Source organism: Bos indicus x Bos taurus, chromosome 23 (assembly GCF_003369695.1).
Source record: "Bos indicus x Bos taurus breed Angus x Brahman F1 hybrid chromosome 23, Bos_hybrid_MaternalHap_v2.0, whole genome shotgun sequence".
NCBI classification, from domain to species: Eukaryota; Metazoa; Chordata; class Mammalia; order Artiodactyla; family Bovidae; genus Bos; species Bos indicus x Bos taurus.
This window is the reverse complement of record NC_040098.1, coordinates 25,156,805-25,181,971: the sequence shown is the minus strand read 5'-3', so window position 1 is coordinate 25,181,971 and position 25,167 is coordinate 25,156,805. Positions and strand designations below refer to the sequence as shown.

The 25,167-nt window shown below is 41.3% G+C and overlaps 1 protein-coding gene across 1 annotated transcript in view; it reads left to right on the top strand.

Moving 5' to 3' along the window:
* PKHD1 (PKHD1, fibrocystin/polyductin) overlaps positions 1-25,167 on the top strand; it is a 443,492-nt gene that overhangs the window by 107,879 nt on the left and 310,446 nt on the right. The window contains 1 exon segment of the mRNA XM_027525460.1: positions 23,728-23,884. Within this exon segment, the coding sequence (XP_027381261.1) occupies positions 23,728-23,884 (157 nt within the window).

Below are 25,167 nucleotides of genomic sequence, written 5' to 3'. Positions count from 1 at the left end.
AAGAGATGAGTATTGTTGTTGGAAATTGTGGTTTCTAGTCTCTGCCAAGACCATCTTACTAAGAGTCCCAAGGCTTGATTTCTCAGAGCCATCATTGTCCTCATGTACATGAAGACGCTAGTGCTTCACAGCATTTTTCTGCAAAGGTTGTAAATTTAAATGAGTCTGCAAATGTGAAAACCCTCTGAAAGTACTACAGTGCTACTCAATTGTTACAACCCCTGTATCAGTGTGGATTCCATTGTTGTATGGAACTGGTGGTTGGCTGTAACATGTTACTTGTAGAATAGAGCAGTGACATGATAGCTCCTGTAAATTTCCACGGGATTGACTGAAGTGGGAGCAAGGTAGAGGAATGAAATTTTAGGGCTAGCAGAAAAATATGTAATGCATTATTTTTTTTGGTTTTTAGTAGTTTCTAGCTTGGCACCATAAAATATATGTTGTACAATTTTGCTTGCTTATAGAATTAATATATTTGATATACTAAATTTAAAAGTAATATTTATTTGTCAAATATTTGTCTCTTGACATAGTATGATATATAAATTACATAGACAAATGTACAGATCTTAAGTGTATTGTTCATTGACATGGATGTACCATGAAGCACACACTCAAAATCAAGTTATGGAGCATTTTCATCATCCCAAAAAGATGATTTCACTTTTTTTTTGCCACAAATAGTGATGCAACAACTGAAATCTATCTTCTCCTTGTTTTTATTTAAGGAAAAGTATGAGAAAAGCAAGAAGTAAATCCCTGGTATAGGTCAGACACTGAGTTGGTCTTCATATATATTAGTTAACTATATACTTTATAATTATAATGGCCCCTGAAGAATCTTCATTTTATGGTTGAGGGACTGAACTTCAAAGAAATTATGTGACTGCCAAGGTCACACAGTGAGTAAATGGTGAAGTTGGGATTTGAATGCATGCTGCTGCCTTCCAAAGCCTTTTTTTTTTTCCCTTCTTCAACTGTTAAGTTGAAATGATTCTTAAGATTTGGGGACCCAAGGGTCTTCCACAGAATCAGAGGTATTGCAAGTCTACATTTTCAGGAAAAAAGAGCTAAAGAAAAAGAACTTTTTCCCTATGAGGGGAGAAAAGTGATTGGTTGCAACTTTTGATTGGTGGAGCTCTGTTTCTGGGGTTATATTTTCCTCATCGCTTTGGATTTCTGAAAACTGTGCCATTCTTGAGACTGTTTGTACTGCCCTTGGTTGTTCTTTAAGGCATAGGTGCCTCACGTCTGGACACAGAGCAGTGAGCCCTGGTCCCAGCCCTGCGTCGTGCTTTGTCCTGGAGCATCCTCCCTGCCTTCTCTGCACGTCTCAGTTTTCTCATGTGTAAATGGGTTGATAAGATAGCCTCCTCACATGCTGGTTGAGAGGCTCTTCCAGGGTTATGACAGCGCAGGTCTTAGTGCAGTGCCCAGCATCTGATGAATAGTGTTCAACTGGTATTTACCATTATTGTTGTTGTATTTTCCATTCCTTCCAGCCTCATGCCTTCTACCCTGAAGTTTCAATCGGTTTGGTTTTTATTTTGATGTTTTTCAAATTCAGATCAGTTGAGAGTGCTCCCCAAATGGGGAGGATCTGAGAGAATAAGGAAACCACTGAGTCAGGGACTGTGCTGGGCACATGCCTTGCCTCATCCCTGGAGTGCTTTTTGGTCCTGTGGCTGGAGTTCTTTGGTGATGCCCCGACACCCCCTGCAGCCACCACTCTGCCTGGTACTTGCTCTGATACTCGTTTTCTTCTAGATGATGTGCCCTGGGAGGCAGTTTGGGCACCCAGCTTGACACCTGACATTAGTAGGTGCTGCCCCACTATCTTTTGAATAAATGGCATTTCCAGATTTCATTCCTGGACCAGACTTCTCGTCTATTTTTCTTGGTGGGGGGATGAGGGATAATGTAGGAGTTAATTTTCTGGACAACCAAACCATTGTCCTTAAAATACTGAGCCATGTTTATTTTGGATGCTATCTTCTAGAACAGAGCAAAGGCTTCTCTGACTTTTTGAGCGACTCTGAAGTGAAGTGAAGTGAAGTCGCCCAGTCGTGTCTGACTCTTTGCGACCCCATGGGCTGTAGCCTGCCAGGCTCCTCCGTCCATGGAATTTTCCAGGCAAGAATACTGGAATGGGTTGCCATTTCCTTCTCCAGGGGATCTTCCCAACCCAGGGTTTGAACCCAGGTCTCCTGCATTGTAGGCAGATGCTTTTACCGTCTGAGCCACCAGGGAAGTCCTGACTGACTCTAGGGAGCAGAATCAGAAGTTTCTTGGATGCTTCTGGGTCATTAGCATAAACCTCAGTGAGTTTACTTTTTAGAAATAACACTTCCGCCAGAGGTAGTATTGAAAAAGCAGAAGGTGTGTGCTCTGTGCCAACGGCCACGAGCACACTGGCCTATTGTCTTTGCTGTTCAGACTGCAGGTGTCTGTCAGGCCGGGCCGCTGTCAGCAGCCTCCACTTCCTTCTGATCTGTCCTGTTCTCTTCTTCATTGACTGCGCAATTTTGGCAGATAGATATGCAAAACCAATGTAAAGCAATTCTGAGTGCAACGTTGAAAGATACTTCTTGAAGAAGTTCATGAGCTTGTGTGTGAATCTTGTGAAATTAACACTTGCTCCCCCCCGCCCCGCCCCCCTCCACCATTTCTCATTAATCATCTTCATGACTGAGGGATGCATCTTCTACCATCGAGACCTAATCTCGTGATCTTAGAAGACCAGAGCCAAGTGCTATATGTTACTTACACTTCTGCTGCTTCTTCTTTTACATACTTGACACAGATAACTATAGTTACACAGGTTTCCCCAGAGAGAATCATTCTTGTTTATCACTAAGTTTTTACTTCACGCTCTCACGTTTATAATGGGAAATATGCTAAGATGAAAAATAAATTGATAATACAACCTGTGCCTTTTGTTAAATAATAGCTATCAAAAGTACATTCTGATGCACTCAAGATTGACAAAAATTATTAGAAAAATTCTGCCCATTGTATAACTTTGAGAAATACTTTAAAAGTCATGTAACATGTGAGAATAAGGAAACATACAAAGATTCTATTTGGTACTTAAAAAAAAATTAGAGTCTGATTATATTTGTTTTTTTCTTGCTATGAAAATAGAATCTAGTAATGACAAAGTATCTTTGGACAAAGAGCCCACCCTTCCCACTTCCTCCTCCTCCGGTGGTAACCTCTGAATTACTGTCATGCTTTGGAGTCCTTCTCAAGCCTTTCTGTTTTTGGTGTTGTAGAGGTGGCCCAACTTGGTTTGGTAAATGAAACTTTACATTGTGTGTGATTTCTAGGTCACAGATTCTGAACTTCCTTTTCTTTGTAACTAAGCTTCTGTCTGCATTCCTCAGAGGCATTCCAGATTAGATTAGAAATTTTGCTTCTACTTTTGCTGGGTCGGGGAATGCCTCAGGCAAAGAATACCCCTAAGTTCTCCAGCATAACAACAGCCTTAGGGAAAGGGTGGAGGTCCTGAATTTCGTACTGATATTGACATCTGGGCATGCTTAAGGTCAAGAATCCATACAGGATCACGGAACATAGAAGAGTGCTCTTAGGACTTTGGCAGGAGATCCAGAAGAGACCTGCTTTGTTAGAATACATCATGGAGTTGGAGGCTCAGTGGACAGACTGTGCAGGAGTGGGGTATGTGTAAATATCCATTTATGTCAGGCTCATTCACTCTTCGTCCTCTTTCTCCCTTCTTCAACAAGTCAGTGTTCCGAAAGCCTTCTTTGGCAAAGAGTAAAGAGAGGAGAGTAGCTTTCTTGACTTGGTTAATGATGGATTCACTCTCATTCAATGAACCATGATTTTAGCTAAGAATGCAGGCCATCTTCTCAATCTCATCAATTTGTTCACTGTGCTCTCTTTGGAAAAGGTTTGTTTAATGGCCTTGCCAACAACACAAGTATTTTCGTCTTGCCTTTTGAAAGGGCTGACTTTTTTTTTCCCTCATGGCCCGCTCCTTTGTCATAACTCCACATTCTCAGACCCGTCCTTACAATCCAGGTTACTGTAGAGCAAAGAGGTTCATTAATGTGTTCCTGCTAGACTTGAAAACAATTAGAGCCGTGACTAGGAGGAGTTCAAGGGGACCCCCCAAATCCTGAAACCAAACAGACATCACAGGGCAGGGATAGCAGGTAAAGTGGTTGCTATAAACACTTTCTCTTGAAAGCTGTGTCTTTTCAATAAACACACCGTTAGGCCCTAGCAAAATATTTCCAGTTGGCGTCATGGGTGGTGCAGTGCTGGAAGCTGTTAGCTCATGCTCAGTTAAATTTCAAATGTCAAAGCTCATTAATAGTGATTTTAGCCAAAGACAGCTTGTAAGGAGCTGTGCAAACTTAACTTCCTCAAATAAAAGGAGAAGAAAGATGACCATTTAACATTGCTTTTCCTCCCCCTGCTTTCTTCACCTCCGCTTCGAGTTTGTTTTGGGTTTTATTGACAGTAGGTTTCAAGTTTATATTCTGCATTTCCCTTAATTTGCCTTGTCCTTTTATCCCCCCCTTGGGAAATAGGCCTATTACAAAGGTGTCGCGATGTTTCTTTGAGTTTTAGGAGGAGTGTTTTGTCTGTTTGAAGCGGGCCTGGAGGAGTCTGTGAAAGTGTTAAAGCAGACGGTTCAGCTTTTGAGAGACAGAAACACACTGGGATATGATTATGTGTTCAGATGCTGTTTCCAGCCTTGTCTGAATACAAATGTCAAAGGAGATTCTTTTTACACCAATAACGATGCTTCAAATTAAAATAGGAATACAAGCTGTATCCTCATTATTTGAGGTCTGGTCAGGTCTCACCACTCTGGTCACCACTCTGGTGACCACTCAGCTTTCAAATCAAATGAAAACCAGGAAAAAAATTTTTTCTAACCTGAATTTACTTGTGCAGTTGTGATTGTGGGGTGGCTTGCTGAGTTAAATTCTGTGAAAAACAAATTCATTAAGTCACCAGTTACAAATTTGACATCAACTTGGCCACCTATATAGATCTTGGATTTTACTAGCAGCAGGGTTTACTATGCTCTCTTCCTGAATCTTGCAGAGGTTTCCTGGGTGTCATGTAAGCAACACCTGATTTTCAGCTTTGGTGCAGGAGGCCTGACTTACCCAGGGCAAATGTCTCAGAGGTGATCTAGGTGTGGCTGGCTCGAAGTTTCTTTTATTGGACCCTGTGACTACCGTTGTCTTGAGGAACTTGAGCTTGGACTGCACTGAGGTTTTCGTGTGACTCCAATCAGAGTAGAGGTGGAGAATATGGGTGGATGAATATGTTAGGGTGAGTGTGTATCAGGGGATGGTGTTGAATCAGGAATTTCTTCTGAAAATTTATGACAATTGCCTCTTGGGGTGAACATGGGTCCCAATCAGAAGTTTATGAGCCCTGTGTCATTTTCCATTAAAATAAAAGGAATTTTAATTCCCCCCCTAAAACGTTTGTTTAGATTTTTAAAAACGCTTACTGATTTGGACAAACGTTGTTATGCTGAACAGAGATCATTAATTGTGAACAGTCCATCTTCTTGAAATAAGAACCCAGTTTCATTATTAAATGGATGGGTGTCCAGTTATTGTTTATAGATTTTGATGATATTTGATTTCCAGGTAAGGGCTTTAATAACATGAGATCATGTTGAGTAGACTATTTGGTTCAGAGTATTAAAAGTTTGCATGATTTCTTTTTAAAAGTCAAGTAATTACATTTTCTGTAAGCAGGATCATGATCTGGGAAGTATTTCTAAGTATACTCTTTTAGCTTTTATCTTTTCTATCTTCTCTCATAAACATCCAGATTTTGCCCTTCTGAGAAAAGAAACAAGCGTATGCAATATTATAAGAATTGGCTTTTATGTTGGTTTCTTCTAGACAGTGAGCTTCCTGAGAGCAGGGAATTATGTTACTTATCATTTTATCCTCGGGGCTTAGCACAGTACCTGGCTCAATAAATGTTTATTGGCTGAATATAGTAAAACTTCATTAATTGATACACTAACAAGACTGTAGGTGGAATATTTAACTTAAGAAAAAAATCAATTTTATGGACTTTAGCACATTAATTATTTGCATGTAAATGGAAGCTGCAAATTACAAATAAGTGCTATCAATTTATTGAGGCAGGTCTAGAGGTGCACTGCCAGCAGACACAGCCCCAGAAATTTGGGTTGTACCTTGATGAATATATTCTGCAGTCTTTTTTTAAAAAAAAAAACACTAAATCATTTTAACAGAGGACAAAGACATTGTAAGAGGAAGATTTTTGGTGTCACTGTAATCCTGTTTACTGCCTGCCTGTTCACATAACTGGTCTAACTCATGAAATTTGGTCTAATTGACTTGGTGGGAATCCCCTGTAAGAGTAGTTTTTCAAGAGCCTAAGAAAGCCATCACAGAGACATTTAAAGTGGAGCCAGACTGAGATGATGGTATTGCCCAGGAGAGGAGGGGCTTAGCATTAGCATGGTCATGATGTGCTTAGGAGATGGTGTGGCTTTGGGTATGAAGCCCTTCTATTAAGCTCTTCCATTGGTTCCCTTGAATCCCATCTCATTTGGCTTCGGTGAGGAGGGACTGGAGACAGAAAATACCACAAGATACCAAACATCATGGAGATAAGTACTCAAGCAAAAATTCACAGCCCAGTGGGTGGAGAAAAAGGAGACAGCTCATTTCAGTGTGAGGGGACACCAGCTAAAGCTTCAGAGAGAAAAGGGGATGACCTGGCTTTTGAAGACTGAGCAAGCGCTTCCCTGCTAGAATAGGGTAGAAAGGTCTTCTGGACGAAAGTTATAGAGGTCCACCTCCAGGACTGGAGGTTGGAGATAAGTAGCAGAATATGTCTGGGGAGCTGCAGGAGATTTCTGTGCGCCATCATGCAGGGAGGAGGTGAGTGGAGTGGGGAGGTGACCAGGGACTAGAAAGCACAGAAGACTCATGGATACACTCAGGCACATGCACTCACAAAAACAAGGGGACAAACCCACTCTCCACAGAGCAGCAAGGCAATGCTGAGGCTTATTTTCATTTTTGGTTTTGCGTTCCTTTATCTGGTTTTAGAACCTTGAAAAAGTCATCTAACCTTCTGAGCTCTAGTGCCATCATCTGAAAAAAAAGGAGACAGGAGGCTCTAAAATTCCTCATTAAACACAAAGAAACATCTCCCCCACCCCATCAGTTTTTAAATTGTAGTTAAATATGCATAATATAAAATTCACTGTTTTAGCCATATTTAATTGTGCAGTTCAGTGGCATTAAATAATTCACATTGTTGTGCAGTCATCACCACTGTCTGTTTCTGGGACATTTTTGTCTTCCCAAACTGAAACTCCATACCCATTAAACACTACCTCCCCATTTTACCTGCCCACAGATCCTGACCACCATTATTCTACGTTCTGTCTCTGCATGTGGCAACATAGGTATCTCATCTAAGTGGAACCATATAATATTTATCCTTTTGTAGCTGGCTTACTTCTCTTATGAGCTTCTGAGCAGCTTCGGGGAATCCCTGAACCTCTTAATGTCTTCAGGGTTCATCCATGGTATGGATTTGCACATTTTGTTCATTCATCTGTTGGATGCTTTGTCTACCTCTACTTTTTGGCTTATAATAATGATGCTATGACCACGGATATACAAATATCTGTTTGAGTCCCTGCTTTCAGTTATTTCAGGTATAAAAACAGAAGTGGAATGGTCAAAATTATATGGTACACCAATGTTTAATGTTGCAAGGAACTGCCATACCACTTCCAAAGTGGCTGCACCATTTTACATTCCTACCAGCAAGGCACAATACTTGTTATTTTGTTTGTGTTTTTGTTTTAACTAATAGCCACCCTAATGACTGTTAAGTGACATCTCATTGTGGTTTTGATTTGCATTTTCCTAATGATTAGTCATGTTGAACATCTTTTCATATGTTTATTAGCTATTTATAGATCTTTGGAGAAATGTTTACTTAAGTCCATTGGCCATTTTTATTGTTATTTTGAAGAGTTTTATTATTATTTATTGACCACACTGAGTGGCATGTGAGATCTGAGTTCCCCAACAAGGGATAGAACTTGTACCCCTCCATTGGAAGACAGGGTCTTAGCCCTTGAGCTGCCGAGGAGGTTCCCCCCCATGCCCCTGCCCCAATCAATTTTAAATAGGGTTGTTTGGGGGTTTTTTTGTTGTTGTTGCAACTCAGAATTTCTTTATACATTCTGGATATTAATCCTTTATCAGATACATGATTTGCAAATCCATTCTTCTATTACACAGGTTGGTTGCCTTTTTCACTCTGTTGATAGTGTCCTTTGATATACAAAAGTTTTTAATTTGATGAAGTCCAGTTTATCTAGTTTTGTTATTGGTGTTGTGCTTTTGGTATCACAGTGAAGAAATCATTTCCAAATCCAAACGTCATGAAGATTTCCTCTATATAACAACAAAGAAGCATCTTTTATATAAATTATGTTGACCTAAGTTCTGTCTTTAAAATTCAAATCTCTAGCTTAGTCTGAAGAAGATTAACTTCATTTATCTTCTGCTCTTGCCTCTAAACATCCTTTCAGTAAGGTCAGTCGCTCAGTCATGTCTGACTCTTTGCGACCCCATGGACTGCAGCATGCCAGGCTTCCCTGTCCATCATCAACTCCCAGAGCTTGCTCAAACTCATGTCCATTAAGTTGGTGATGCCATCCAACCATTTCATCCTCTGTCATCCCCTTCTCCTCCTGACCTCAATCTTTCCCAGCATCAGGGTCTTTTCCAGTGAGTCAGTTCTTCACATCAGGTGGCCAAAGTATTGGAGTTTCAGCTTCAGCATCAATCCTTCCAATGAATATTCAGGACTGATTTCCTTTAGGATTGATTGGTTTGATCTTCCTGCAGTCCAAGGGACTCTCAAGAGTCTTCTCCAACACCACAGTTCAAAAGCATCAATTCTTTTGGGTACTTCTTATCCTCTCAGTTATTTGAGGAATTAGGCAAGGTTTCAATGATCTATGTCCATTATTACATTGTCTATAAATGTTCTCAACATATTCAAAGGTTTAAAAATGTTTTAAACGAAGGTTTAGGTTTGCTTTGGGTTGCTCAAGTGAAAACTTAAAGACTGGCAGAGGAAAAGCTACGTTCCCACCTCAGCTGTGTGTGTGTGCACAGTTGTGTACGACTCTTTGCCACCCCATGGACTGTGGCCCTTCAGGTTTCTCTGTCCATAGAATTTTCCAGGCAAGAATACTAGAGTGGGTTGCCCTTTACCCCAGAAAGAGGAAGGAGTAACAAGGAAATGTTATTTCTTTCTTCTTTACGTGATTGATAAGGAGGTGAAGTGAATTTTTTCTCAATTTTCTGAAACAACAGAAATTCCTTTGGATAGATCCTAGGCAAAGGAAATTTCACCTGAAGGAGTTGTCCAGAAGTAGGAAATGGGGAATATGGAAAGCTGTGCCATGTGCTTGCCAACTTTTTCATGGCATCCATTGATATGGCTCATACCTACCAAAAATGCATTATTTTTTGGCTGCCGCATGCAGCTTATGGGGATCTTAGCTCCACAAGCAAGGGTCAAACCTGTGTCCCCTGTAGTGGCAGCAGAATCTTAACCACTGAACCACCATGGAAGTTCTGAATGCATGTTGATTGGCCCATCAGGAAACTTTGAGAAGAGCTCCTTGTGCATGCATGCTAAGTTGCTTTCGTCATGTCTGACTCTTTGCGACTCTCTGTACTATATAGCCCACCAGGCTCCTCTGTCTGTGGGATTCCTCAGGCAAGAAGTAATCTTGCCAGTAGGAGTGGGTTGCCGTGTCCTTCTCGAGGGGATCTTCCCTACCCAGGGATAGAATTGTGTCTCTTACATCTCCTCCATTGGCAGATGTGTTCTTTACCACTAGTGCCACCTGGGCCTATTGGGAACTCTATTTCATCCCATTGGGAAAACGGGGAAAGAAGAAGCTTCTATTTGATTCAGGCGAAAAAGAGCTATGTGAATAATTAATCCTCAGCCAGTTGAGGTCCTGATTTTCAGCAGAGGGATAATGCCCCCAAATTGGGAGAACTCCTGGAAAGGTGCTTTGCATGTGTTATGTTACGATCTTGGATCCCATACTGCTTATTGAATTAGTCCAGTCTCGGATCCCTAGAAGGTTGATTACTGCTGCTTTAAGGCTCATTCATGGGGGTCTTTGTGCCTTTTAAACGTCCAGACTTCTTGGGTGATAACTATGCTTGTGGATTGTTTAGTATGTGCTGAGGGTTCTGAGTTTTCTGCCTTTAAAGACACAATAAAGAAAGTTTTTCAAGTGTTTGTATAAACTTATGTGTATATGTTATACATATACCCCTGTTTATACATTATGTGCATTGTATACAATGAATGCCAGGTGACTGGAAAGCAAATGATTAAAGTGCATTTTGCTATCTGGAAAGTCTATGGAACTTTATGATTTTTTGGAAGGGTTTTGGAAAATTTTTCTTTATGGGGTTTTCTCTAAAAAAGAGTTTGTTGGAAAAATGCATATATTTCATTCATTTTATTTATCATCAGTCAAAGCAATAACTTACACATATATATTTAAAAAACAGTTGAGAGCACCTTTCTTTGAGATAATAAATAGATGGCAGTTTAGTTGATTTTTGGAAGCTTTATTTTTAATCACAGGGACATGTAAATTATGTTACCACTGGGCTTGCCACACCTACCCATACTGATACCTGGCATATGAAAATTTGGAAAAATAAAACATTGACATTTTTCCATCATGTCAAAATAGCATGTGGTTTTGATCCTGAGAGTGGAGGGTTTCCATCAGACTGCTGTATCTGAGATCTCTGGATCTATTTCCTCCTTTGCCTGGACTGCTGTTACTGGTAGTTGGCATTATTCAATTATCTCTACATTTTAACCTTGGTGTTTACCTCTAATGTCGCTCAAGTCAGTAGATGATTCATTGCATCTGGAACCAATAAACAGGGTTTGGCAGAAAAGGGACAGTGTGTGGCGGATGCGTTTAGAGGGAAGGGAACAATGCACTTGAAGCTGGGCTCTAAGAGCTTACAAATTCAGTTATGCATTTGTGGGTCCAGAGAAGGGTCCCATAATGCCTGCGCCATAGAGAGTGCTCAGTAAACGTTCATGAAGCTGATGGTGATGATTTAATCAACACAACCAGTGTATATAAGAAAAACATCTGGACTGCAGGGAACAGGCAAGTTCCCCAAAATCTAGATCCTTAAGATGGCATCCCAGCTTTGAAATCCATCATTTAATCTTTCTGGGCTTCCTCATTCCCAAGTAGGACGGATAATTTTGTGGTATTAGCATTAAGAAAAATCATCTTTTGCATCATCAAATGCCAGACTATATATGCGTGAATGCTTAATGATAAAAGATTATGCTACTTTGATATCAGGGGATCTTAAAACCTAAATTAACATTTCCTTTGTCTTCCTAAAAAGTATGGTAATCACTATCCTTAAAGAATGCAGGAAGAGTTATGTAGTCAAGATTGATGAAGATAGCACGTCCAGGTACAGAATGGATTTCTCTGGTTTCAGAGCTTGGTTTTCCTCTGCGTTGCCTTTTTTTTTTTTAAGTAAGGGAATAAAAAGCCAGATTCTCTTCTCTCCTTGGGGAGCAATGCAAGCAAAAAAGTAATGCTATTAAAACCAATTATATTCAAAATACTATTTTCAGAAGTCTAGTCGAAATCTGGGCTTTCAAAAATTCTTCATCTCTCCCGAAGGACATGCATTATGGTTGTGTTTAGGATCAGGAAGGTTTTGCGTTTCTTCAGCCTAAAATAGAGAAAGGTTGTGAAGACACAGCAGCCCTATGACATTTTCTGTTTTTCTTCAGCTGTCTTAACTTTTCCTGAGCAAATGAGTTCTCAGGTCTTAAACTTCTTGGCATTGTAAATGAACAACAACAACAAAAAAACATACAATCCGAAAAACTGTATTGCCAGTCCTGTGTGCTGGGAGTCACTTGTGCAGTGGGAGAACCATCTGACTTTCTGCCCAGCACCACTGTCTTAGCAGCTTAAGACAAGGCCCATTTGTTATCTCCAAGTTTCTGCAGGTCAGATGTCTGGGAGCAGAGTAGCTGGGGTCTCTATACAACATCTCATAAGGCTGAAGTTAAGGTGTCAGCCTAGTTACATCCTTACCCTGAGCTCAAGGTCTTCCTTCAGTCTCATTCAGGTTGTTGGCTGAAATCAGTTTCTTCAATCTACAGGATGAGGGCCTCAATTTTTGTTGGCTGTTGGCCAGGGACCAGTTTGGGTCCTTGAGGCTGCTCTTAGGTCCTAATCACCTGGTTCTCTCCATAACCTGGCAGTTTGCTGCTTCAAAGTCAGTGAGGGCTCTCTCTTTTAAGGGCTCACTTATATGTCTATCCCCTTTGACTAACCCAAAGTCAGCTGATTTCTGAACTTAATTATACCTGCAAAATTCCTTCACCATTGCCATATGATGTAACCTAGTCATGGGAGTGAGATCCCATCCTGTTCATCAGCTCTGTTCCTACTTCAGGGGAGGGAAATATCTGTGGCATGTATATGAAGGGGGATCAAGAATCCTGGGGGATATCTCAGAATTCTTAATATACATAGTATGCTCAAATTTGGGGATTAGAGAAGGTCTCTAGACATGGCCTTTGTGAAAGTCAAGTTCTGCTGGCCTTGCAGTCTGTTCCATGTCTTTCTGAAGGTCACACATTTCACTGAAACCTGAGTTCTCCTGGAGTGCCAGGGAAGGGACCCATTATGGTCTATTTCGGAGAAGGCAATGGCACCCCACTCCAGTACTCTTGACTGGAAATCCCATGGATGGAGGAGCCTGGTAGGCTGCAGTCCATGGGGTCGCTAAGAGTTGGACACTACTGAGCGACTTCACTTTCACTTTTCACTTTCATGCACTGGAGAAGGAAATGGCAACCCACTCCAGTGTTCTTGCCTGGAGAATCCCAGGGACGGGGGAGCCTGGTGGGCTGCCGTCTCTGGGGTTGCACAGAGTCGGACACGACTGAAGCGACTTAGCAGCAGCAGCATGGTCTTTTTCCATTCCTGGAGGCTTTTTTAAAATTGTATTTTTAAAAACTGTTTTTTTTTTTTTTTGGTTTCATTATGTAGCATGTGGGATGTTAGTTCCTTGACCAGGGTTGGAACCCGAGTCCCCTGCATTGGAAGTATAGAGCCTTAACCGCTGGACCACCAGGGAAGTTCCTCCATTCCTGAAGGCTTTACTGAGGCTGTTAGTTCTGGCTTCCAGTGAGGTGTTCAGGTTTGAGGTGGTCTCTGGGGAACTTAGGAGAGAGAATTTTTACTCTTGGCAGACTACCTATCTCTATATTCAGTGTTTCTCAAAACTGGCCATGCCTGATGCCCACACAAGCACTGGAAGAAGACTTGACTTTGGTTCTGATCCAAATGTAAGGAATTGATGTGATGTCACCTGTAGCTCAGACAGTAAAGTGTCTGCTTACAATGTGGGAGACCTGGGTTTGATCCCTGGGTCGGGAAGATCGCCTGGAGAAGGGAATAGCAACCCACTCCAGTATTCATGCTGGAAAATCCTACGGACCAAGGATCCTGGTGGGCTACAGTCCATGGGGTTGCAAAGAGTCAGACACGACTGAGCGACTTCACTTCACTTCACTTCACCTCAGACCTAGAAACGTGCCTGGGCATGTCCTTGCCCTCTGTGATCTGTGGGCTTGATTCCTCCAAAGTGGTGGGGCAAGGAGGAAAGAGGGGGGAAACCATGGAGAAGACTCAATTTGTTTCTGTTCATCAGAAACCTACCCACTTTCTTAATTGATTGTTCATTACAAAGTAGCTTGATGCTTCTTTAGCCTGGAAGCTAAGTGTAATCAACTTTTGTTTGTTTCTGTAAAAAACATTTTTTTTTTGCCCTTGAGGAGATCATTATTTCTATTGTATGAAGATGGTAGCCCAAACATTAAAAGTAATTAGAGCAGATGGCAGTGAATACGGCTATTGTAAAATACAGGGATGCTTACAAACTGGTTTTCATTCTCTCGGCTTCCTCCTTTTCTTTCTGCCACCACATATTCATTTTGCTTCCCTTCAGGTATAAAGGGGAGGGGAAAAGAAAAGGAGGAAGAAAAAGGTTCCCCTGGTACATGAAACTGAGGAGCTGTCAAAAGGTTCATAGCAGGGAAAGTGAGCTCCCGTGTATTCAATCACTGAAATTAAGTGTTTTCGAAGGTGGTGCAGTCACGGGTCCATTGCATGGGGAAATAACATGCTGTAGTCCATCACTTAAAATGTTAACCTTGTCTCTTACTAGTGACTGGGAACAGAAACACGTGCTCTGTGCTCGCTGGTTAAATGGCAGCGTGTCAGCTCTGTGGAAAAGGCTAGCGTGTATCTGTCAGTCTTCTGATTTGGCCTTATGTGTGTATGTGTGCATGCCCATGACACACACACACACACACACACTCACTTCCACTTGCCCTTATGTAGCCTTCAGAGACCTGGCTTATTGCTTACTGGAAAATGAAGAGAATTGAACCTGTTTCCAGTGTTTCAGTGTATAGTCTTTTGCTATCCAGTTCCCAGATTCTTAGGTAGTTGTATTACAATTATTTATTTTTAATTGTAGAAGGCTCTATTTTGAATATATTTCAGTACTGATGGAATATAGATATACTGTTGTCGATTAGTCACTAATCGTGTCCGACTCTTTTGTGACCGTGTGGACTATAACCCACTGGGCTCTTCTGTCCATGGGATTTTTCCAGGCAAAAATACTGGAATCGGTTGCCATTTTCTTCTCCAGGGGATCTTCCTCACCCAGGTATTGAATCTGACTGTCCTGCAGTGGCTGGTGGATTCTGTACCACTGAGTCACCCAGGAATCCTATAGATGTAGTGTTCTGAGCATATTTTAGGTACCTAGACAATACCAGTTATTATTATTATACTGATTATATACATCAGAATATATCAGGAGTAAGCAATTTTTTTCTATAAAGAGCTAGGTAGCTTTTAGCTTTGGTGGGCCATAGAGTCTTTGTCACAAACAGAAAACAGCCAGAAAACAGTATTTAAGTGAATGGTCAAACCGATGTTCTAATAAAACTTTATTTTTATTTCAGCTATAGTTTGTGAACCCTGCTATAGACTGCTGAATGTTTTACTTGATTCTTTTCTCTGTGACATGAAGAATTTGAGGTCTTTATGCAGTTGGAAAAATGACTGAATGCCCTTCTTCAGCAAGAAGATAACAGAGCTGTGCAAACTTCTTGCCTCCAGACCCAGCCGCCCTCTCTGGGCTCCTTGCTGAGCTTGCAGCATTTCACACGTCTCCTTTCTCAGAGCACCTCTGGCTCATACTCCACCTCTGCTCCCATCTTTTATCTGAGAGGCTGGACCCTGATCACTCGATATGAAATAGATTCTCCCACACTGGTGCTTCTGTTCTACTTCCCCTTGCTTTTGCTTTTCAGATCACATGATTTGTTTTATTTATTTATCTTTACCTCCCTAAGATATAAGCTCCCCAAGAGCAGGGTTTTGTTTTATTTTGTGGTCAATAAATATTTGTTGAACCCAGAGATTCATCTGCTCCTGCAGGCAAGGAGGTTGAATAGAGTCTATGATGATTGAGTGAGATAATACTTGTTTTTTAAAAATTGTATTGAAGTATAGTTGAAAAAGCAAGAGAGTTCCAGAAAAACATCTATTTCTGCTTTATTGACCATGCCAAAGTCTTTGACTGTGGATTGTGATTGTGGAAAATTCTGAAAGAGATGGGAATACCAGACCACCTGACCTGCCTCTTGAGAAACCTATATGCAGGTCAGGAAGCAACAGTTAGAACTGGACATGGAACCACAGACTGGTTCCAAATAGGAAAAGGAGTACATCAAGGCTGTCTATTGTCACCCTGCTTATAGTACATCATGAGAAACGCTGGGCTGGAAGAAGCACAAGCTGGAATCAAGATTGCCGGGAGAAATATCAATAACCTCAGATATGCAGATGACACCACCCTTATGGCAGAAAGTGAAGAGGAACTAAAAAGCCTCTTGATGAAAGTGAAAGAAGAGAGTGAAAAAGTTGGCTTAAAACTCAACATTCAGAAAACTAAGATCATGGCATCCGGTCCCATCACTTCATGGGAAATAGATGGGGAAACAGTGGAAAGAGTATCAGACTTTATTTTTGGGGACTCCAAAATCACTGCAGATGGTGACTGCAGCCATGAAATTAAAAGACGCTTACTCCTTGGAAGGAAAGTTATGACCAACCTAGATAGCATATTGAAAAGCAGAGACATTACTTTGCCAACAAAGGTCCGTCTAGTCAAGGCTATGGTTTTTCCAGTGGTCATGTATGGATGCAAGAGTTGGACTGTAAAGAAAGCTGAGCGCAGAAGAATCGATGCTTTTGAACTGTGGTGTTGGAGAAGACTCTTGAGGGTCCCTTGGACTGCAAGGAGATCCAACCAGCCCATTCTGATGGAGATCAGCCCTGGGTGTTCTTTGGAAGGAATGATGCTAAAGCTGAAACTCTAGTACTTTGGCCACCTCATGCGAAGAGTTGACTCATTGGAAAAGACTCTGATGCTGGGAGGGATTGGGGGCAGGAGGAGAAGGGGACGACAGAGGATGAGATGGCTGGATGGCATCACCGACTCGATGGACGTTGAGTCTGAGTGAACTCCGGGAGTTGGTGATGAACAGGGAGGCCTGGCGTGCTGCGATTCATGGGGCAAAGAGTCAGACACGACTGAGCGACTGAACTGAACTGATAGTTGATTTACAGTGTTAATTTCTGCTATACAGAAAAGTGATTCAGTTATTATATATATAGATAATATATATATGTATTTACATATATATGTATAATGTATATATGTATTATACTGTTCAGTTGAGTTCAGTCGCTCAGTCGTGTCCGACTCTTTGCGACCCCATGAATCACAGCACGTCAGGCCTCCTTGTCCATCACCAACTCCCGGAGTTTACCCAAACTCATGTCCATCGAGTCAGTGATGCCACGGTTAAGTGCACACAAAAACATTAGCCATTACGAATAATCTTTAAAATTTCATATTTCAGAAATTTAAAGTAGTGAGGGTAATGTGTAGGTTTTTCAGTTGTGAGGTGAGTGATACTGTAAGTCACATGTCTAGCAATGTGCCTGGGGCGTAGGAGGCATTGGTCATGGAATGGTCTTCAGGCTTATAATTCAGAAGAGACGTTACTTAGGGAGATTTGGAGATTCAAGTGGAAGAGAAGATGAAGAAAGTTTCTGCAAATTTGTTCTGTCTGCAGACTGTACTAGTTCCTTAAGCTCAAGAGTGCTAAAATAACTTACCTGGATGAGGCACCGAGCTAATATCAGTATTGTTAGAGAAATCATGGCATGTAGGATGTTCACAGAAGGGAGAGAGAGGCTGGTGAATTGCCCGGTTTTCTAACAGGGACAAAGTTAGGTGTGAACTGGGTCCCAGTTGCTGGCAGAAGGTGTTACTGACATTTCTTTGAGTCATCGATGTGCTGGGCAGTGTGTGTGTGTGTGTGGGGGGGGTACTTTCTGATGTTATCTCATCATCGTGAAGGGTTTATAAGCACTGAGAAAAGAAGTGATCACTGAGAGCAAGCATGAGCCCAGTAAGAACAAATCATGCCAAACTAATTTAATTTCCTTTTTGTTCCCTAAGGAGTTATTAGTTTAGAGGTCAGGGGCACTATTTGTAATCCTGGATTTGTAAGTGGTTGGCTTTTCCTACAATAAGCATTTTTTGGGTTTCATAATCAGCTGAAATAATCTCAGGCTGTGTTAATTTATATATAGTGTCCAGGTTGAAAAAAGGAAAGGTAATTAACACACTGGATTTCACCTGGTAGGCAGTCTTTACCAGAGTTAACCATCTAATTTTCTGAACTCCCATAGTACCTTGCTTATACTTTTAATTATTGAATTAATCATGCTTTATATTAATTACCAAGCTATATATCTTTTTTCAATGATAACACAAGCACCTTAAGAACAAGGATGAGGTCACATGTATCTAAAAGAAATACCTTTACACTAGCTCATTCAGGAAAGGTTTGGGATTTTAATTGGCCACCATGCAAAATATCACCCAATATTATAATGCAATTATTAAAATAGCCAAGATTCTTAATTGGGAGAGCAAGTGTTATTTAATAAATGGTATGAAGTCATTTCACTATTTGGGGAAAAAACAAAGCTAAGATAAAAAATAAGGATAAATGGAAAACTTCCCACCAACATAAATTCTAAATTAGTTCAGGATTAACATACAAATGTAAAATCCTGCAAATCAAGAAGAACACACATTAGAAGTGCTGTTTGTGTCAGAATGAAAGAAAGGAGTCTTATGTGTAAAAGAATGGGGGATGTTACAAAAGAAAAGGTCTGTACATTTGGTTTGATAAAAATTTAAAACATTTCTATGTAAAAGATCACTGAAAAAAGTAGAAAAAACCTGCAGCTTCATATCAGATTATCTTAGTTATGAAAACAATATTTTAAATTATGGGTTAGCGATTATGAGCTCACAAAAGAGTTGAGTATTCAAACATATTTTGGCGGTAAGTACTATGTGCCAGGTACTGTTGTAGGTACTGCGATACAAGGGCTTCCCTAGTGGCTCAGAGGTAAAAAAAACACGCCCAGCAATGCAGGAGAGCCGGGTTTAATCCCTGGGTTAGGAAGATCCCTGAAGAAGGAAATGCAACCCACTTGAGTTTTTTTGCTTGGGAAATCCCATGGACAGAGGAGCTTGGCGGGCCACAGTCCAAGGGGTTGAAAAGAGTTGGTCACGACTTAGGAACTAAACAACAACAGTAACTGGAACACAGCAGAAAACCAAGATGTTCTCCTGAAGCTTATAGTCAACTGGGGCTTAAGTAACTGTGAACAATACACAATATTTCAGTGATGGTGAGTAAGTTCTTTGGAGAAAGCAGAGCTGTGTAAAGTGGGGAGAGAGTGTCAGTGATAGGGACCTGTCTTTTCCTATTTCCAGGATTAGTTTGCTGAAGCAGGCATTCTGGGGAGGTGTCAACTAGTTCCTTCTTGTCTTTGTCATCCAGGAGACACTGTTGCTAGAAAGATCCCCACACCCTGCCTGCTCCACCATCCCTGCTTAACACAGATGCTCGCAAACAGGTCTTTGCTCTGCCTGGTGTTCCAACTTGCTGATCAATGATTTCTCTCAAGGTAACTCTGGTGGTGTTGCAAATACATTTAAGGTGACACCAAAGATTTGCAGACACTGCACATTCCCTGAAGTTCAGAGAAGTGCTGACAAGCTGTAAAGGAAAAAACAAATTGCGTTCTCTTCTCGCTGAGCCAGGAAAGTTTTTGCTTGTGTTTTATTTGGTTTGGGGTTTTTGTTTTGGCTTATTTGGGGCTGTAGGTTCTGAGGTAAAAATGAGGTTGTGTTCTGAATAGTTTCCAAATCTTTATTTTTATCCCCCCTCATATGCCCCCATATGCCCATAGGCAGATATTCTTCATCTGCAGAATGGGAATGAGTGATTTGTTTATCTCGAAGTTGAAAACCAGAAATAAAGGCTGAACACCTTGGGGACTATGGTAGAAAGAGGTGTAATTTGGTGCAAGTGAAACTTGCATTGACCTGGGAGTTGAGTTGGTGCCACAGAGCCTGGCTTGCACCTAAAACATTACATTGGTATCAACTGAGAGTTTTTCAAATGTATGGACAAGAAGTCTTTTTAATGATACTGTTGGCATTCTTTTTTGCTTGATTGGATCAAAATGATAGGAATGGAAGGATAAAGATGTTGGGAAGTGGGCCACCTCCTCTGTCTCGTGCAGTTATTGCCTAGGAAGCCCGTGGAATGGAATTATACTACCATTGTGTCTGCTATGAAAATATAGAGCTAAAATTCTTATAGTGGCATACATATTACCATGGATTCCCTGACAACTTGAAATCGTGGAGATAGTTGACTCTTCTACTTCCCAAGGTGCTATCAGACACGTGAGGGTCCATTAATGTTTTAGGCCTTTTAGTATTTAGTCATTGTTTTGTAGTAGGCATGAATTATCAATAACATTTTATATAATTTCAAGATATCTTTATTATGGTAAAGAAAAGTTTTGGGCAGAGAGAAGCTTAGATCTTTTAAAAGTTAATGCTTAGCATTGATAACTATTTGAAATGTACTACACTGAATAAAGGGCTTCCCAGGTGGCACCCACCTGCCAATGCAGGAGACATGAAAGATACATGTTTGATTCCTGGGTTGGGAAGATCCCCTGGAGGGGGCATGGCAACCCACTCCAGTATTCTTGCCCGGAGAATCCCATGGACAGAGATGCCTGGTAGGCTGCAGTCCATAGGGTTGAAAAGAGTTGGACATGATTGAAGCGACTTAGCACCTATAGCACATTTTATAAATATATATGTGTATATAAATACATATGTGTATATAAATATATATATATACATATACATATACACACATATATACATACATTGTATATATAAGGCTTCCCTGGTGGCTCAGAGGTTAAAGCGTCTGCCTGGAATGTGGGAGACCTGGATTTGATTCCTGGATCGGGAAGATACCCTGGAGAAGGAAATGGTAACCCACTCCAGTACTCTTGCCTGGAGAATCCCATGGAGGGAGGAGCCTGGTAGGCTACAGTCCATGGGGCCGCACAGAGTCGGACACGACTGAGCGACTTCACTCATACTCATTGTATATACAAACACACTCACACATATATATTCTTTTACAGATACTTTTCCATTCTAGATTATTCATTTCAGTCGCTCAGTTGTGTCTGACTCTTTGCAACCCCATGGACTGCAGCACGCCAGGCTTCCCTGTCCATCACCAACTCCTGGAGTTTACTCAAACTCATGTCCATTGAGTTGGTGATGCCATCCAACCATCTCATTCTCTGTTGTCCCCTCCTCCTCCCCAGTCTTTCCCAGCATCAGGGTCTTTTCCAATGAGTCAGCTCTTCGCATCAGGTGGCCAAAGTATTGGAGTTTCAGCTTAAGCATCAGTCCTTCCAATGAATATTCAGGACTGATTTCCTCTGGGATGGACTGTTTGGATCTCCTTGCAGTCCAAGGGACTCTCAAGAATCTTCTCCAACACCAGAGTTCAAAAGCATCAATTCTTCGGTGCTCAGCTTTCTTTATAGTCCAACTCTCACATCCATACATGACTACTGGAAAAACCATAGCCTTGACTAAACAGACCTTTGCTGGCAAAGTAATGTCTTTGCTTTTTAATATGCTGTCTAGGCTGGTCATAACTTTTCTTGCAAGGAGCAAGTATCTTTTAATTTCACGGCTGTGGTCACCATCTGCAGTGATTTTGGAGCCCCCCAAAATAAAGTATGTCACTGTTTCCATTGTTGCCCCATTTATTTGCAATGAAATGATGGGGCCGGATGCCATGATCTTAGTTTTCTGAATGTTGAGTTTTAAGCCAACTTTTTCACTTTCCTCTTTCACTTTCATCAAGAGGCTCTTTAGTTCTTCTTCACTTTCTGCCATAAGGGTGGTGTCATCTGCATATCTGAGGTTATTGATATTTCTCCTGGCAATCTTGATTCCAGCTCGTGCTTCATCCAGCCTAGTGTTTCTCATGATGTACTCTCATATAAGTTAAATAAGCAGGGTGACAATATACAGCCTTGACGTTGTCCTTTCCTGATCTGGAACCAGTCTAGACTATTACAAGATATTGAGTATAGTTCCCTGCGCTATGCCGTAGGTGCTTGTTGTTTATCTGCTTTAGATATAATAGTGTGTTTCTTAATTCCAAGCTCCTAATTTATCCCTCTTGAGCTTTTGGGTCTGTTCTGGTGGCATGGAAGGAAGCTCCACCTTAAACAGCTCTAGGCTGAGAAACTCAGTCTGAAGTATCCTTTTTTAAATAAAGGGATAGGATTTCTCTAGAGTCCTTTCCGTCATTGATCTTCTAGAAATCCAAGTGTTTTGCTTTTCATATATTTTGTCATAGTGAGTCGGGACTGATTTACAGATAACCTGGTTTGCCGTCTCTGGAGTGGTCTTTACCATCTTTCAATCTTTCCCATCTTCTCACCACTTTATTCCACTCCAATTTCCTCCTGTCACCCCTCCCCACTTTCTCTTTGTGGATTGTACAGGAGTGAATTAAAGTATTACATGAATGTAGAATGTCTAGCCTTATAAGGAGATGTTTCTGTATTTTTACCTCCCTGTGCCTAGCTTCAGTGTGAGATCAGTAGAGTGCAAAATTTCCCTTCTACTTTTTGAGTCTGTGGATGCTTATCCTGTGGGCATGTTTCATACAGCTCACAACAATGCTCAGGTACCACATCTTTCCTTTTTCTCCATCTTGCTGAGACTACTTATCACTGTGCTGAATGCCTTGCCATCTCTTAAATTGGGATGACTCATTGACTTTTATCTCCTTTATAGATGCAGAAAATGAAAAGATCCTACTTTTCCTTATTCCCAAGCTTTGTTGGTGGTGAGGTTCAGTACAATCTGGGACTAGAGAGCTGGGGGTCAGTATACCCTCTGGAAAATCTATTGACTCTTCTAGGAGCACATTTCTCTATTTTCTGTGTCTGAAACACTCCAGGGCACTGTTCTCTGTGGAGGTGCAGTTATTGGCATTATAAACATGCCTCGCCTTCCCTCATCTTCTCTCATCTGCCTCTTAACACCTTACCAGAGGGCCTTCTAGGCATCTATTTTATAGGAACCGGGGCTTCTCATTAGGTTGGAATCTGGGTGGGAAGAACTGTGGGGAGAGAGGCATGCACTTGTCATCTGTATGACCTTGAGCTAATCACCTTTTCCGAGAGGATTTCACTATATTCATAGAATTACAGTTCCATGGCTGCACAGGACATGTAGACCTGTTCACTGCCTCTTTCATGAGCCAGAAACTGCTTTCTGTGACTTTCACATCCTTCGTTGGAAAAGCACGTGACTTCATTGTGACCATAAATTAACAGGGAACCAAGAGCTCTGAGAGGGAGATTGAGTGGGGTGAAGGGTGTTTCCTCCTCTGGGCTCCTCACAGTCCTGCTCTGGCTCCTCCCTCAAAGGTTCTGGGTTGTCATCTGAAGTCAGCTGGCGTTCTTGCCATGCATGAGCTTTGCTGCCTGGGATGCACTTAGCACAGAGGGAAAGGCAGCAATAATATCAAAAGAGGCAAAGTAGGAGGATGGGTCTGAACACATGGAGAGAGGAGTTTTCCTACAAAACAGAAAAGCTTGCAGTAGAGCCTGTGAAAAATGGCACCAATTACATAAAGTGAAATGCCACCCATTTAAATTCTCTCTGTTCCTGACTATTTATGACGTTTTGTCCAAGACTCGATACATGTCTCTACAAATAAAAAATGGAACCAGTCCCATCTGTTAGGTATAAGGGGGCTGTGCTGGGGGAAAAGGTAAGAAAACATTAGCAGCATGTCATTGGAGAACTCCAGAGGCTGAACACAGAGGCCCTTCAGTTACAACTTTGCCCCTTCCGTATTTTCCTCTTTTGGAGTTAGTTGTAGGAAGGTGATTCATTTTATTGAGAGGTTTAAAATTAAATTTAAATTAATTTGAGTTTAAGGAGTTTCTATTTTGATGGATCACCCAGACTATCCTGCTTTTAAATAAAGCAAAATAAAATAACAAAACCTGTTTTCCAGGGCAACTTTATCTTTCAATTCTGCGGGAGGTGGTCCAGGGCTCACAGCTGGTTTCCCCAGAGACCGCCACAAGAGGGCGACAACGTCACGGTGGAGAAGGGCCAGCTGCTTCTGTTGGACACCAACACCAGCATCCTCAACTTCCTCCACGTGAAAGGTTCGTGGAGCTTGGATATGGGGGTGGCGTTATTACATATGATCCTGTTATTTTAGAGGCAGGGGTCCGGGGGACATTTTGGATAAGTTCCAGCACCTGGTTGACAATTTATTCTCAGAACAAATTGAGATTTCACTATGAAAGGAAGAAGTGGTCAGAGGGTTCAAAACGAAAGCCTTTTCTTTTGACTCTTAAAAACACAGAGCTTGATTATTTTAGTTTTTCAAGTACAAAAGGGTGAACAGTGTTCTCCAAGAATATGCTTCTTTATTCAAGCCCTTTGTATGCATGCTTGTCCCTGGCAGCACCCACAGTATAGCAAAAGGCTCTGAAATCAGTTAATGCTGCTGCCTTTGAAATTCCCTGCCGAGAAGGCAGTGCCTTCAGGCTTTTACCCTGTTGTGGTTTTGACTTCCTGGTCCCGTGGAAAGTCATATAAATAGGCTTCCTTATTGCAAAACCGGCCACATAGCTCTAGGGTCTGGGAATTTGGGAGAGATTGAGAATTTACATTTTAACTCCTCCACCCCACCACCAAGTGACTATGTCAGTTTTTTCTACCTCCTCATGCATTTGTTTCCTTATCTGTTAAATGAGAATAAAAATCATTGCCTACTTCAGTAGGAGATAATAAGGAATGGTTATCAAAGGGACTCTTGTTCATCGGCAAATGAAAATTACTTGGGAAATGTGATTAGTTATGGAGATCTATAAAACGGCACCAAAGCACCATTCTTTACTATAAATATATTTAACATTTATAGGAGCATTTGTTCTTGTTAAAGTAAGAGGGTGGCTATATGAGGGAGAATAAAATATTTTCCAGGGAATAAGCTGATGGAGTGTGACTACCCATCTCTTAAAGGTGGACTCATTAAGAATTTTACATTCTTTACTCTGGAAGCTGCTTTTTTCCCCCTCAGGCAGCAAGGAGAAGTTTTCAGGCAAATCACTTAATTAGTACCCTTTAGGAAAAGGGTCTGAGCTTGGGTTCCTGACTTGTCTTTGTGGTGTGTGTGTGTGTAGCCAGTGGCTATGGGGAGTGCTGACTTATTGACAGCTAGCAGCTACCTAAGGACTGGCAATGACAAAGGAAAATTACAGACTTCAAGTCTCAGCTCAGGGAAAAGATGCTCTTTTCAAGCCTTTAACCAGGACTCTCACCACAGGAGTCAAATTCTGTTGGAGGATGGGATGCCCGTCAGGCACTCTAGGGTCTTTTCCTAACCTTGATACCATTTGGGAGAAGTTTCCAAGCTAAAAGTCGTCAAACTCAGCCCATC